The 14201-nt window shown below is 36.4% G+C and overlaps 3 protein-coding genes across 3 annotated transcripts; 1 reads left to right on the top strand and 2 right to left on the bottom strand.

The window, feature by feature from the left end:
• Positions 1–94: 94 nt before the first annotated feature.
• Positions 95–591, bottom strand: Aspvir_000256 (transcription initiation factor IIA subunit gamma; the record flags this gene model as incomplete). The annotated part of the gene is made up of 3 exons (XM_043265393.1): positions 95–241; positions 350–497; positions 551–591. 3 exons carry the CDS (start codon positions 589–591, stop codon positions 95–97), a joined length of 336 nt encoding a protein of 111 aa, XP_043121328.1.
• A 282-nt stretch (positions 592–873) lies between these two features.
• Aspvir_000255 (uncharacterized protein) lies at positions 874–1268 on the top strand (the record flags this gene model as incomplete). Its single annotated transcript, XM_043265392.1, has 2 exons — positions 874–997; positions 1054–1268. 2 exons carry the CDS (start codon positions 874–876, stop codon positions 1266–1268), a joined length of 339 nt encoding a protein of 112 aa, XP_043121327.1.
• A 702-nt stretch (positions 1269–1970) lies between these two features.
• Aspvir_000254 (hexokinase family protein) lies at positions 1971–3964 on the bottom strand (the record flags this gene model as incomplete). The annotated part of the gene is made up of 2 exons (XM_043265391.1): positions 1971–3231; positions 3327–3964. The coding sequence occupies 2 exons, from the start codon at positions 3962–3964 to the stop codon at positions 1971–1973; spliced, it is 1899 nt and encodes a 632-aa protein (XP_043121326.1).
• Positions 3965–14201: the final 10237 nt, after the last annotated feature.

The following is a 14201-nucleotide window of genomic DNA, read 5'->3' as shown; positions in this document are numbered from 1 at the left end:
CCAGCCAAATCACATGGTGGCATCGTGTACAGAAAAACGCCTGGCGAGTAAAATAGCCCAGTAAAACGCCATGAGTAAGTCCATAAGAAGATGTTCACGCCTCTCCAGGGCGCTTGCTATTGCAGCTCACAATCTTCACCTTGTCTGCTGTAACTGTCGTCTGGTTGTCCAACTTGAAAGTGACGTCTTTGATAAGGAATGTCCACACTTCGTCGCAGAATCGATAGGTATCTAGGTGTCCCTAGTGTTCAAGAAAGAGACAAGTCAGTCACCGTTAATGTTCTCATAAGAGCACTTCTATTCCCAGTTTCCTAGATCAATCGGGCAAGTTGTAGACGGAAGAAGCTACCTTGAACGTAAGCCTTGCGCGCACTTTATCCGCAAGAACTTCTGTAATGACACGATCAAACGTGGAGAGAATCTTCATGGCGAGCTGGGGCTCAATACGGCCTTCGTTGATCAAATCATCGAGCGTATCGGTAAGGGAGAGACCGAGACTGGGTAAAATGGTTAGTGAAAGGCAACACAGTTTCTGCTGAGTGTGCAGTACCTGCTCCCACGATACAACTCATAGTATGCCTGAGCGCTCATGTTGTCATTCAAATGTGAGCGATCGAGTCAGGTGGTGCGAAAAGATGAATCGGTAATAGTCAGGCCAGGCTGGTTGAAGCGTATCGCGGGGACAACTGTCACGTGATACTTTAATCGCAATGTCATGTGACATTGACATCACTGTGGAGTACTCCGTATTGATGATTACCTCTCTACATCAGTGTCAACAGAATAACACCGCAGTAAGGTACAAAACTTGAAATATCAACTTCTTCTGATGGAGCTGAATCTCAAAATTATTTCGCTTGGCACATGAAGATCATGAAGTTACAACAAATTTCGTGCATGGCAGGACGTCTGCCTGTGCGTACATCACACCTCTGCTCTGGAAAGCGGCTCTTATCCTACACGGCACAAAAGTCGTCCAAGTCAGATGCTAAAACTGGTTCGTGCATGGTGTACCTTGAGCGATTATCATATTATTGCTAAATCCTCCCAAAGTTCAGAACTCGTCGGTGGATTCATCGAAGGTCCGCAACGGCAGCCAGGAATCAAAACCCAAAGTGACCAAGAGTGTTGCCCAAGCTGACGAGGAGCTTCGTGAACGCCTCGAGCAGATGTCTGGTGAGGGCGGAGCCTCTGGTATCGAATACGAGGATGGCAAACCAACCGCCATGAAACGGAGTGTTCGGAACAACATGTTTCGCTACATCTGAGCGAGCAACTTGGCTAAATCCGCGAATTTCTGACCTGGCGTGCATGGACATACAGGCGAGAGTCTGATATGCGCCATCTAGCGTCGCTGTTTGCTTAGTGTGTTGTGAGCCAAATATGCTGTGCGGCCTATCGAGCAGTCGTTTGGACTGAGATGGATTGCGGTCATACGCCGCCGGGCCTTCCCTTCGCTTGCAGTTACTCCATATCGGCTTATGTGTCGTTGGAGATCATCTGATCTTGACACCACAGTGTTGAGGTTGCGTCATCCCGGTCCCCTGAATACTATTCACAGCAACTATGTCCTGAGACTCGGTATCGCGTCTGACTGAATGCTGGAAAAGGATAGCCCCAGCAAAGCCGGTCATCCTGCGGAGCTGGTTTGATAAGATCGAGGAAGAACCGTCTTTGAAGTTGATTACCAAAAAAGTAAAACTGTGCCTACAGAGTCGGTCATAATACAGACATCTGGAACCCGGCACATTCAAAGCTGAGAATGAAAATTCAAAAAGTCCAATTACTCAACTTAAAAAGAATGGAGCAATAACTCACTCTTAAGACCTGTTGAACAAAGGACAGAAAAAAAAACCCAAGATCCCTCTATCTCAGAAAACAGAAATAACCGAGGCTTCTGCAGATAGCGCCGGTTCGAGAATAGATTTAGACCGCATGATAATCTCTCGTTAAAATTTCATTTTGAACGTTCACTGGAGAACCAGGCATTTCCAACCGTTGTTCACCATTCCAGCAAGCACACCAGCACCAATGACTCCTCCATCTGAAGCTTCTCGCAAAAATACTGATTTGCCGCTCTTCTGGGGACCGGTTCTCATGATCAGTCGATCAATGTATTGCTGACACATCTCCTTGAAATTGGGATAGTGTTGGATTATCCCGCCAGTGTAAGCAACAACAAGCTCTTCGGGGCCCGACTGCCAATCTGCAGGTGTCGGGGTAGGCAGTAGAACTGGAACAATCGGCCTTTGACCATTCCTTGCAGTGCCTGTCTCCAAGGTTGACGATGTAGTTTCGTTCAAGATAGCCTGCAGTTTAGCGCTACCGTTGCGCTGGGGTGATGCAGCAGTTGAACTTTGCGGTGAGTTCTCATTGCTATCCACCTTCAACTCGATCTCTTGTGCACAGGCGAGTAATCCAACCACTGCCGCAGCTATTAATCCGGCAGATCGGCTCTGTACAACTCGAGCAATCTTCCGAAAAGCGCCCGCAGTCAAAGCATCCCAGCACCATTCGCTACTCTCGGGTGGAGGTAAAGATCGGTTCAGTTCCGCAGCGAGATCTTCGTCACGTTGCGGACGAGCGACTTTGTCTGAGACGTATGATGTGGTCAGAGCATATTCCTGGACGAGCGGTGCGGGAAGCTGTTTCTTCTCCAGTTCAACGACGTTTGTAAGATAGTCGAAGAGTATCAGCCGAATGAGTTCTCCGATGTACCGGCCACCGGTCATGTACTCGAAGGGCTGAAACCCAGGACGTGCACATGCTTTGTCCAGCTCTTCGTCCCACTTTGTTATGATATTGAGCTCTTTCAAAGGAGGGGCGGCGCCCGAAATGGTCCATTCAGTGTTGACAATTGTTTCTTTTGCTTCCGGGTTCTTTGACTTTACATGTTCCGCTTTAGATTCGTGTAGAGACTCAAGCTTCATAGGAATAGTGGCGTTGCAGCCTGTGCCTACAATGATACCCATTGCGACACGACTGTTGGGCAGGGACTTGACAGAGTAAGCCAGAGATGCAAGCGTAGCGACGGCATCATTTGTGATAGCGGCAATCTTGAGTTTAGGTAGTGCGAAGAGTTTCCGGCGCTTGCTCGAAGGCTCGTCCTCATCAGGACGTCTGGTGTGCTTCTCGTAACCATGAAGCAGGATGTTGCGAAGATTGAGATCCGAGGTTATAGCGAACCCTTTGCCCATCGGCATCAACGTAGCTTCCGCGAGCGACTCTTGCCTGTATGACTTTGTCAGTCAAACTGAATTACACCACCAGAGTCTCTTGAGACAAAATAACAATAGGTAATGACTCTTCATGGCAAGGATACTCACATGATAGGAAAACTGAACGTGATCCCCATGTCTAATTCTTCGGGAATATTGCCTTTCGTGGCGTCCGATGTCAAGCTTTCGGCGACCACTTCCGCAATGCAGTCCCCAATCCATGCGAAGAGGTCCTCCGCCTTATCCATCTTCAAATGTTCCTGTATGGGCCACGCTTTCTCTAGTGTCCGTTTGACTCGTTGTCTTTGTGCCTTTCGAAGGGTATCCCTTGATCTTTCCGAAGCGTCTGTTGAACGGATATCGGAGTCGGCCGCTTCCCCCAGGAGTTCGATGAATGCGACTCGCAGATTGCTTCCTCCAACATCAATAGCCAGATAACGACCGGTCTCAAGACCCGTGGGCAGTCTAGTGACAGGAGTAGGCAAAAACTGCTGGTCCGAGTTCAATGCTAGGTGGCGGTATGTGCTCGAGAAGCGACGTGCAAGTGTATAGAGGACTGCTTCGTCAAGAACCAAAGGCGACAGAAAATCATCGAGGCTACCTTGGTACTCTAGGTACTCCTTCTGTGAAGGATCAAGCTCGGACACATTTTCTTCCTCATCCTCCTCGACGTCGATTGTGTCTTCATGTATATCATGTTCCTCGTCCCTGCTGTTCTCCGCCCCCATCACGTTCATCGGCGCCATTGTAAATCTCCTGGATGTGTGAGAATGCGAAATGACCAGATCAAGTGGAATGCACGAAATCCGAAAAAGTCATTCGAGTAGACTCATAGGATGCAAATGTATGTATTGAGTTTATGCCATGCACAGCGCGCGCATGTCTCAATGGAAGGGACAGGTCTGGTTGATTCCGCTCCCTTGAATTGCCGCAGGGCGATCGGATGAGGAGCTTGAGCTAGAAACAGGATTGAGGGCTCGATCGTCAAGGCGCATGGATCTGAACGGGTCCTTCGAAGCTCTTGTTGCGGGAAGGGGAAGCTCCGGTGCGAGGGCGAAAGATCAAGGGAGCAAGTTGACGTGCAAGATTTAAATCTCTAAATTGGGGAATCAGTTAGCCAAAAGTTGCGAGGTCTGCCTAGATCCGAAGATCACCCTGAAGTGACAATGACAGCAAGGATCTGCAGGAAACGAAGGAATAATGGCGAGGACAGTGGCCACAGAGCAGGATAGTCATTGCGCAAAAACACGAAAACTATTGGCACAAAGAAGGACAGAGGAAATATATTACCTATCATCAACACCTTAGATGTAGACGTGATCAACACTGATTTCCCACAGTTGAGGCAGAAGCTGGTTATGTCGAAGAGCGACTATGCGATGGAGGAAAGAAAGGGCTATTAAGTATAGACAGACTAGCTAGAGGGAGTAAGAAAAGAGTCTAAACAGGACCAGCCAGCGGATACGAAGCCATTATTCTCCACAACACGGGAGAGAAAGAAAAGCAAAGGTAATTATTCAATGCTGAGGTGCTGCTGGAGGGAGGGGCGGAGGGAAATAAGAGTGGGAAAGATGGAAGATTTAGGAGTAGTACGTAGTAGGTAGCTTCACTGCTTCAAAGCCGCTGCGGATGGAGCAAATGCGACCTTCGGCACGAGACGATGTGACCCTGCTGAATCAATCTGAGCAATGACAGCCTGAGACATCGTGTGTGGTTGACGACAACCGTGGATGACTCGGATATTCTCCGGCACTGGCTAGATTAACACCTTCATTGGTAAATAATAGACTCTCTTCATCGTTCAGATAGCATGCTGTTGATTGATTGCCTGATTGTTGATGTTTTCTTTTCTACCAGTTCTCCGCCCTCCAGTCATCTTCCTCATATTGATTCCTCTCCGCTTGACATTATTAGCGACTCCTCTATCTACCCCTATGATAATTTGTTCTATTGCCACACTTTCACAAGGAAGTCGACTTTGGACAGAGCAATATTCTCGCTTTATGACCCCGGAGCACTGGCCTCCTTGAGTGTGTGGTCCCACTGGTTCGACACATTATTCTGTTTCTCCATTTAAGCGACGGTTGAAAGCCAAGAGCCACGAGACGAAAAGAAAAAGGAATATAGAAGTTAAAATCGCCGGCAATACTAGTCGAGCTTCTGCTCACTTGGGACTGGCTGCGGGACACAAGCACAGATTATATCAACCCAAATTAAAGAAGCCATGTGGTGGTAAACGGTGGGTCTCCTTACAATAATTATACAAACTTACTATCACTACTCCGTACTAGTATTAAGAATTAAGTCCACAGCGACCAGTCTAGCAAATTCCTTTTCATCCGCTGCTCTGTAAGACCACATTGAGTACCAAGAATCGAGCCTCTCTATCTTCGAATCTCAAAACTGACTTCCCCGACTCGCCAGGGCTTCTACGTGTGGATCACAATGGCGCTATGATTTAGGTCCCTGATGAAACATGCTATTCCTGAGTGACAACTGACAACTCTCGATCGGTTCTTTTGACTGTTTGCCCTAAACCCATTCATGGACATTTTAGTATCCCGTTCTAAGATCAACTGGCTCTCTCAGTGAACATGCGATAGTCCGCTTGCAGTTTGAAGAGGCCTCATTCCGGTCGAGAGCAATTACAGTGATTACATTAAGGTAGGTACCAGTAGCAATATATCACACCCGCATAGACTACGTATCACGGTATCACTCTTCTTGGTGTCTAGGCTAGACCCCGACCAGACTCCGAGATCGGAGTGACGTCGGCGTCATCGAGTCGACGGAGTTGGGCCAACTGTCCGGTGACATCTGCGACAGGATGCGCACGTATACTTTGAGACTTGGGGTTAAGCAGCTCATTATTATTAAATAGCATCATGGATGAACAATGAGCCATTCTGATACGGTCCCGACTGAAGATGCTCGCGACAGGCACCTTTCTCAGCTTATCGACCTTCTGTCCAGCATGGTCTATGATGTCGTCCGTTCTGAACCTGAGATGTCACGCCTTGCCAGTCATAAGAGACATGATCACGAAACGTACAGATGTGCTGTGTTGAGCGGTAACGACAACCTTGACGCCTGAAGGAACTGCGAGAAGTCAGAGCGCTGGTCCTGGAGCCTTTCGGGAATGCCTCGGGATTTTAACTTACCGATGCAAGCTAAAAGGAATTATGTTCTCCATGAGTCTGACTTTTGCAAGGGTGGTAATCTGGATTTCGGCCATTCCGATATGTCCTAGTCAATATCTGAGCATACTAATTTAACCACGAACATAGCAGAGAACAAGTCTGGCTCGACCTCTTCCGACATTTTCCTTGACGTGGTGACCTCGGACTGGGAGGCTGTTTTCTGATGCGGTGCTGATCTCAGAACAGAGAATTTTCATTTGAATGCCCTATTATGGTGTCAGGCATAGCACCGAAGGTTTATGTGTGACTGGTTGCTGGATTGAGCAAGGACGACATACCCAAATGCTCGTCTCGTATATGTGGGCTTCAAGCCAAGGATCTAGTTGCCTATAGGGCGTCAAACGATGCTGATAGCTCCAAGCCTCCAACGATCTTGAGATATCTCTTCGCTTATGGGAACCACCATTCAATGCGTATCTAATTGCTATTGTTGATCACTAATACGGCTTGTGTCAGCAAGACGACAGCTGGGTTTCTAACTCTTGGTTGCTTTGGTGAGCCAAATCTGTGGCCTGTTTTCGGCACTGTTTCGGCCGAACTTGAGACTATGGAGTTACAGATAATGTCACTATGTTGGAAATCGCGGAACCGTATAAGATTACTCAATCACTAGTAATTTGCCTACTAATGAGAAAGTTCGGAAGGTACAATTCTTTCTAATCTATCATCTGACTAGCTAGATTTTATACCGCCGGATTCAGGGATCCAGATAGGGGTAAATGACTGATTTTCGGCCATTAAGGGAATGTAATCTATCTAATTGAAATTAGGAAGGTCCATGCTATAGGCCTAATTAGGTAAGTAGTAATCTATATTAAAACACCCCCCCAGCTCATTAGATATGGTGAGCTGAATCAATTTAATCACCTGATTAGGAAGGTAGGGCAATTATAGGCTATAAGTAAGGCTTAAGTAAGCTATTAGGGTAAGATTAAGGTTAAGGCTCCTAGTTAATTAAAATATCTAATTAGTTAACTAGGCTAACCATCTTGCAAAATTCTTAATACTTATTACAGGGAAGCAGCTTAGTGAGGCTATTAGTAGATATATAGGCTATTTTAATCTAATTAACTAATATCTAGCTATTCTAGACCTCCTAATAAAGCTAGTGTTAGTATATATTAATATATTATAGCTTTATTTAGATAATAGGCTTTTAATTATAAAGAAGCCCTACTATTTACTTATTATTATATAAGATGGATATCTCATGTTTAGGGTTAAATCTAATATTAAGGAATAGTTATTTCTACTAGAATATATTCTTTATAGTCTTAGATATTATAAGTAATTTAGCTTTAGTAGTAGATATAGTAATAGTATATTACTTCCTAGCCTACTAATTAACTATAGTACTAAATAGCTTAATAAAATATCCCTTACTACTCTTTTAGTCTAAATAATTAGTAAATATAGTATTACTTATAATAAGAAAAAGGCTTGCTGTAAGGCTTCCACTATATTCTAGAGTATAATTAGTAGTAGTAGTAAGATATAGAATTACCTAGTTAATAGTATTAAAGTACTCTAGGCCTAGATTAGTAAGATATCTTACTAATTTAGATACTATCTTTACTATATCTAATTATATAATAACAGCTAGATAGATAGTAGATCTAACTTTAGACTAATAATAGTATATCTCTGCCATAGAAGTAGTTCTATTATAGGGGTATAAGGTCTTTCTATCTAATAGAGTTAATAGCTTCTATCTAGTTACTTCTAGATGATATCTAGTAATAATCTTATTAATATAAGCTTATTAGCTAAGCTAGAGCTTTTACTTAGATCTATCTCTTATAATCTTAATATTTAAAAAGGTTCCTTCCTTACCTAAATTATAGAATTTATATTTAGCTTGTATTTATTAGATTAAATCATCAGCATATTAATAATGTTTAGGCTAGTAGAGAATTAAGATATTATTAATAAATACTATAATTACTACCTTATTATTAGTATAGAGATATATATTAGTATTAATTTATTTTAAATCTAATTCCTTAAGGGTTTACATTAATTCTTACTACTAAAGGCACAGTAATCTATGTAGGCTATAAAGAGCTCTTTATAACTAGTAAATATAACTAGATTTAGAGAATCTATCTACTATCCAGATATATACTTCCTTATTAATCTTACTATTAATAAATATATTAAGGGTGTTAATTTATCTGATATCTAGATTAAATATAGTAGCTATAGCTATTAAGGTGTGGAATATTTATACTATAAGTATTATAGTAGCTATATCTTCCCTAGTCATCTACTATAAATCACCTTATATACAGATTCAGGCCTTTATTTTAATTAAATAGCCTTCCTAATTAAATTTATATATAAAAACCTATTTTAATAGAATAATCTACTTACCTATAGACCTTTAAACCTTCTTAAAAGTCCCTCAGATCACTAAAGCACTATATTCTAGCTCTATAGCTACCTAGAAGAGTTCTTTAAGTAGATACTTTTATATTACCTTCTAGCTCTTAGGTAGAGGAGGTATTTTATTTTAATAAAGCTATTTTATTAGCTTATTTAATAGTAGAATAAGGCCTTATTCTATTCTAATAGTAAATATACTAAATACTAAATAGTATCTTTATAATCTATCTACCCATTCTTTAGCTGTAAATCTAGTGTATACATAGGGTTAATATATTTATTTTTCTTTAATGATATTCTCCTTAGAAAAATTAATACTTATACTATACTTTAGCTATCTAGGGATCTCCTTAGTATTATTATTAGGGAAGTCTAGATTAATACTTATTCTTTGCACCTCTTTCATAAGCTATCTTAATAGTAAATATATATTATCTTTACTACTGTCTTAATCTAATTATAATAGTAATTCTAGCAGGGTGTCTATAAGCTATATAGGTATCTCTAGCTTAGATAAATCTATAATTCTTATTAGGGACCTTAGGATCTATAGATCTAATTAAATTAATATAGTTTCTTACTATAGGCTATTAATCTAGCCTCTAGGGATTCTATATTAAGTATTTACTTATACTAGATATAATATAGTATTAATATCTTACTTAATTAAATTAACTAGATAATTATTCTAGATAGGTATAGCCTTAGAGGTTAGAAGTTAATATTCTAGAGTTTCTACTATAGCCTTACTATTTATCTCTTTAGACTTACTACTTTCTATATTTAATATCTTACTTAATAGTATCTTACTTAACTTACTTCTATCTTCCACCCCCTAAGCCTTAACTATCTTATTTAACTCCTTATCTTCACCCCCCACTAAGCTGGGTAAATCATTGATATCTAGCAGCTTATTAATTTTAATAGGTGGTGTTAGTAGATTAGATATATATATAGTAGCTATATAGAATAGCTGGTAAGGGTTAAATACTTTATCTTTATTAAATATAATATCTTATTCTTCTATGATTATACCCCTTAATAGATTCTATATCTTCTATATATTAGAAGCTATATATCTAATAAGATAGCCTACCCAGGCTTATAGATCTAGCTTCTTTAATTTCAGAATCTTCTCTTTATAGAATGTTATATAGGCCCTGCAGCTATATATATAGAGATTTACTACTAATAGCTTCTTACTATAAAGCTTCTTATATAGTATTATCTATATCTATATCTCCTTCCTTTTATTATTCTTAATAAGCTCCTTGCAGGGCTGTCTATTATAAAGATATACTACTATTTAGAATAGCTATAGCTACAGCTTTTCTAGCATTCTAGTAGTAATTTATATACTATAGGCTATTTTAATAATTATTTATCTAGCCTATTTGATAAAGCCCTTTTATATATTAATATATAGTGCTAAGTATAATATTTCTATCCCTTTACTATCTATCTTATAGATATAGGTGTTTCTAAGTATTTATTTATTATTAGAGAATAGCTTTTATAGTTTAATGCTAAATTATATCTAGACCTAGGTAATAAACTACTTAATTAGCTTATTTAATTACTTCTTATCTAGGTATATATATAAGATATAATATCTAGTTACCTCATAGATAAAGTAAGTAATCTAATAATTACTATTATAGGCTAGTATTAGCCTGATTAGATTAAAATAGATAATTTAAAATAGTTTAGTAGCCTTCTCTCTAGATATATAAGATATCTTCTAGCCAGCCTTTACTAATCTATATATCTTATAGATTAATTATTAGCAGCTAGTCACCTTTATACTAATTATACTCTCTTCTAGGTGCAAAACAGCCTTATCTCTAAGGTAGGTAAGCTATTAATACCATCTCTTACTTATTACTTCTAATTAGTATAGCCTGGCAGAGTATCTCTTTATTATAAAGATTATTATAGGTAGAATTAGATTATATTTAATAACTTCTAGATTAAATTTCTCTTCTATTTAGTAAATTAGCCTTCCTTCTTAATCTTTAATAATATTAGTTTATTAATTTATATAAAACCCTTTCTTCTTAATTTAAAATATTAAGAGTATACTTATATAGTATTCTAGTATATATACTACTCTATTTAGTTCTAGAATATATATCTAACTATTTATTCTAGTTATGTATACATTAATTCTGCTATATCTAAGGATCTATACTATAGTGGTGCTAAAATAGGCCTAATAATTATCTACTAGCTTATATAATAGAAATCTAGATTAATTATTATAGATATAGATATCTACTCCTGAATTAATAATCTAACTATCTTATAGCTTATATAATTTATGGCCTATACTTATAAATACTTTTAATATACTCTGGAAGATACTTATAGCTATATATAATAGTAGTAGCTTTATATCTTCCTATTAATTAGCTTACTTATTACCTCTCTTAATAGCTCTCTCTATTACTAGCTTTATCTTTAGCAGCATTTATAGATAATTAAAGATAGCCTAGATATAGGCATCTAGCTTCTAATTACTAGGGTGTAGTAATTTAACTAGATAGGGGTATCTATTGGGATATTCATCATCATTAAGGATGTAGAGTCTTCAAAGAGTATAAGGGTAGGGGGTAGGCCAGTGGCTACCCTATATATGCCTCCTTCACTTTAAGGGATTCTAGCTGTCTTTTATAGTTCAACCTAAGCTAAGAATAAATGTAAGGTCTAACTAACTATAAAATAGTAATATTAATTACTAGATATTATTATATACCTAATATAGCTTCTTAGAAGCTATATACCTATAGTTAATATCACATCCTCCCCTGCTTAAATCAAACTTTATCCATAGAGTTCTTAGTCAGCTAATATTACAGGAAATTTATTAGTACCTAGTAATTTAACTATATGGATATAACCATTACTAAGATATATAGATTTCTAGATCTGGTGTTAGATATTATTATTTCTTTATTAATAATCTATAGAATTAACTAAATTATTCTTTATATTATTATTTAAAATCATTATAGTAGTGGCTGAGTGTATTCTTTATTTATAATATAAGAGGTATAATTAGATTATCTTACTTAGTAATATTAATAAGTAAGTTGCCTAAGTAATTAGTAATCTTTAAGCAGTATATAAAGAATTATAGTAAATATTACTATTTATATATATATATAAATAATTAAATTAATAAAGGTAGAATTAACTAATAAGCATAGGTAAATAAGTAAGTATTTACTATTAGTATATATAGCCTAGATATAAATACCCTTAACTTTTTATACTTATTATATATAATATTTATAGAGTAAGCCTTAATATATTATCCCTTAGCCCTATTACTCTTTATATAGATAAAAGAACTCTTATAATCTCTTCTATTCCTCTATTATATTTATCTCCTCTAGTTATTAGGAAGCAATACTAATCCTATTAATTTTACTATAGTTAATATTATAGATAGAGTAGGTATAGTTTACACTACTAAAACTAAGATTAGTTAGTTCTTAACTAGTATATAGTAATTATATATAATCCTTTTAGATCCTATCTATCCCCTTGACTAGTTAACTTAAAATGGCAAGGAAATACAGAAACTAATTAAGTTATATAGTAATTAGGATACTATAATTCTCTAAGTTTATAGTGAAGAGTATTTACCTTATAGTTAATATAAGAATAGTTAAGGCACCTTCTAGACCTATATTTTATCTTTAGAATTTACTAATAAAAATAATAAATTATAAGTACTATATACTAGTATATATAGGAATTATATATAGTATAGTAAAGGATTATAATATACTTTCTACCTAGGTAAAGTATCTCTCTAGAATACTAAACTAGATATATATCTCTCCTTCTCCTAATTAACATCAGGTATGGCTAATATATATAGTCCTATTTTATAATAAGGTGGTCTTAGAGTAATTAATAGTAAAGAACTAGTTTAGAATTAACTAATTTCCTTAAGTTAGGGACTCTTTAGAAAATCTATAGCTTCTTTAACTATCTCTTCTAAGAGATTAGAGCCTATAATTATAGTATCCTCTTCTACTATAAATAAAGAAGCTCCTAAGAAGCCTACTCTCTATTAATCTAGTTATTATATAGCACCTACTTTAACCCCTTTATCTAGTACTAAATACTACTAAACTAGTGTTAAGAAGACTTAGATATAGGAGAATCTTATATTCTTTATAGAATATAGTCTCTAGCCCTAGCCTGCTTCTTCTAATAATTCTTTTATTTCTAATAAAGAAGTAGAGTAAGATTCTTTTATTACTAAACTTACTCTAGAAGTAGTTTATACTYCCTCTATTACTTTAATTTTAAGTATAGTAAAGAATAATTACCCTCCTACTTTAAGTATTATACCTCTAACTTCTTTAATAAATAAGGGAAAGTATTACCTTTTATTTATAGATTCTTTATCTACTCTAATTAAATATTAGAAGAATAATCCTCTTAATAGTGATATCCTGCCCTGGCTAATTACTAGGGATATTTAGAATAATTTATATAAGCTTCAGGTAGTGCACTATAATCTAATTTATTTTAAAAAGATATTTAAAAAGTAGATTAGGGTTCTTATTAAGGTAAAGGCTTTAAAATAAGCTACTCTTAATAAGAATAAAGAAAAGTTAGATAATCCTAATATAGCTCTTTAGGGTAAGGTTACTTCTACTATTAAGAAGAATATTAAAGATAATCTTAATAATTTTTAGACTAAGGTAGAGACTAAGATAGTTAAGTATAGCTTCTATTAATAAAGTTAATAAAGTTAAAGAAGCTAGGTTATTTTACTAGTATCTTTTTAGAATTAGTTTCTTTTATACTTAACTATTTTAAGTAGTTTAACTTAATTTAAATAGGTCTTCTTTCTCCTATCTTAATATTCTTATAATATTAGATAACTTATCCTTCTCTAATTACTCTTAATAAGTTAGAACTATTACTATAAAAAGTTTATTAATGTCTATATCTCTCCCTCTAGCATCCTATTAGATTTAATTATTTCTTAATAAATTATATAGTGTTCCTCTATTTAACTTATTATCTAAAGAAGTTAAGTTAATTTTACTCTAATTACTTCTTAGAGTTAACTCCTTTTAATAGTACATAGATTAACTAGTTTCTATTAGTATATTATTAATATATTCTTAAACCTTTACTTATTAAGTATATTATTTTATTAAGATACTCTCTCCTACCTACTTTAAATATATTCCTAGATATTTAGTAGATTCCTAATCCTTTTAAGTCATCCTTAAAAGTTTATTATATAAGAATAAGGGTTCTTTAACCTCTTTAAGCACCTTATATACTTTAATTAGTATATAAAGTAATAATCCTACCTTCTATAGTTATTATATTAGTATAGCTAATATCTATAGTTTCTCTAGCT

The sequence above is a fragment of the Aspergillus viridinutans genome (genome assembly GCF_018404265.1).
Source record: "Aspergillus viridinutans IFM 47045 DNA, scaffold_1, whole genome shotgun sequence".
Lineage (NCBI taxonomy): Eukaryota > Fungi > Ascomycota > Eurotiomycetes > Eurotiales > Aspergillaceae > Aspergillus > Aspergillus viridinutans.
This window is presented reverse-complemented; position numbering and strand designations above follow the sequence as displayed.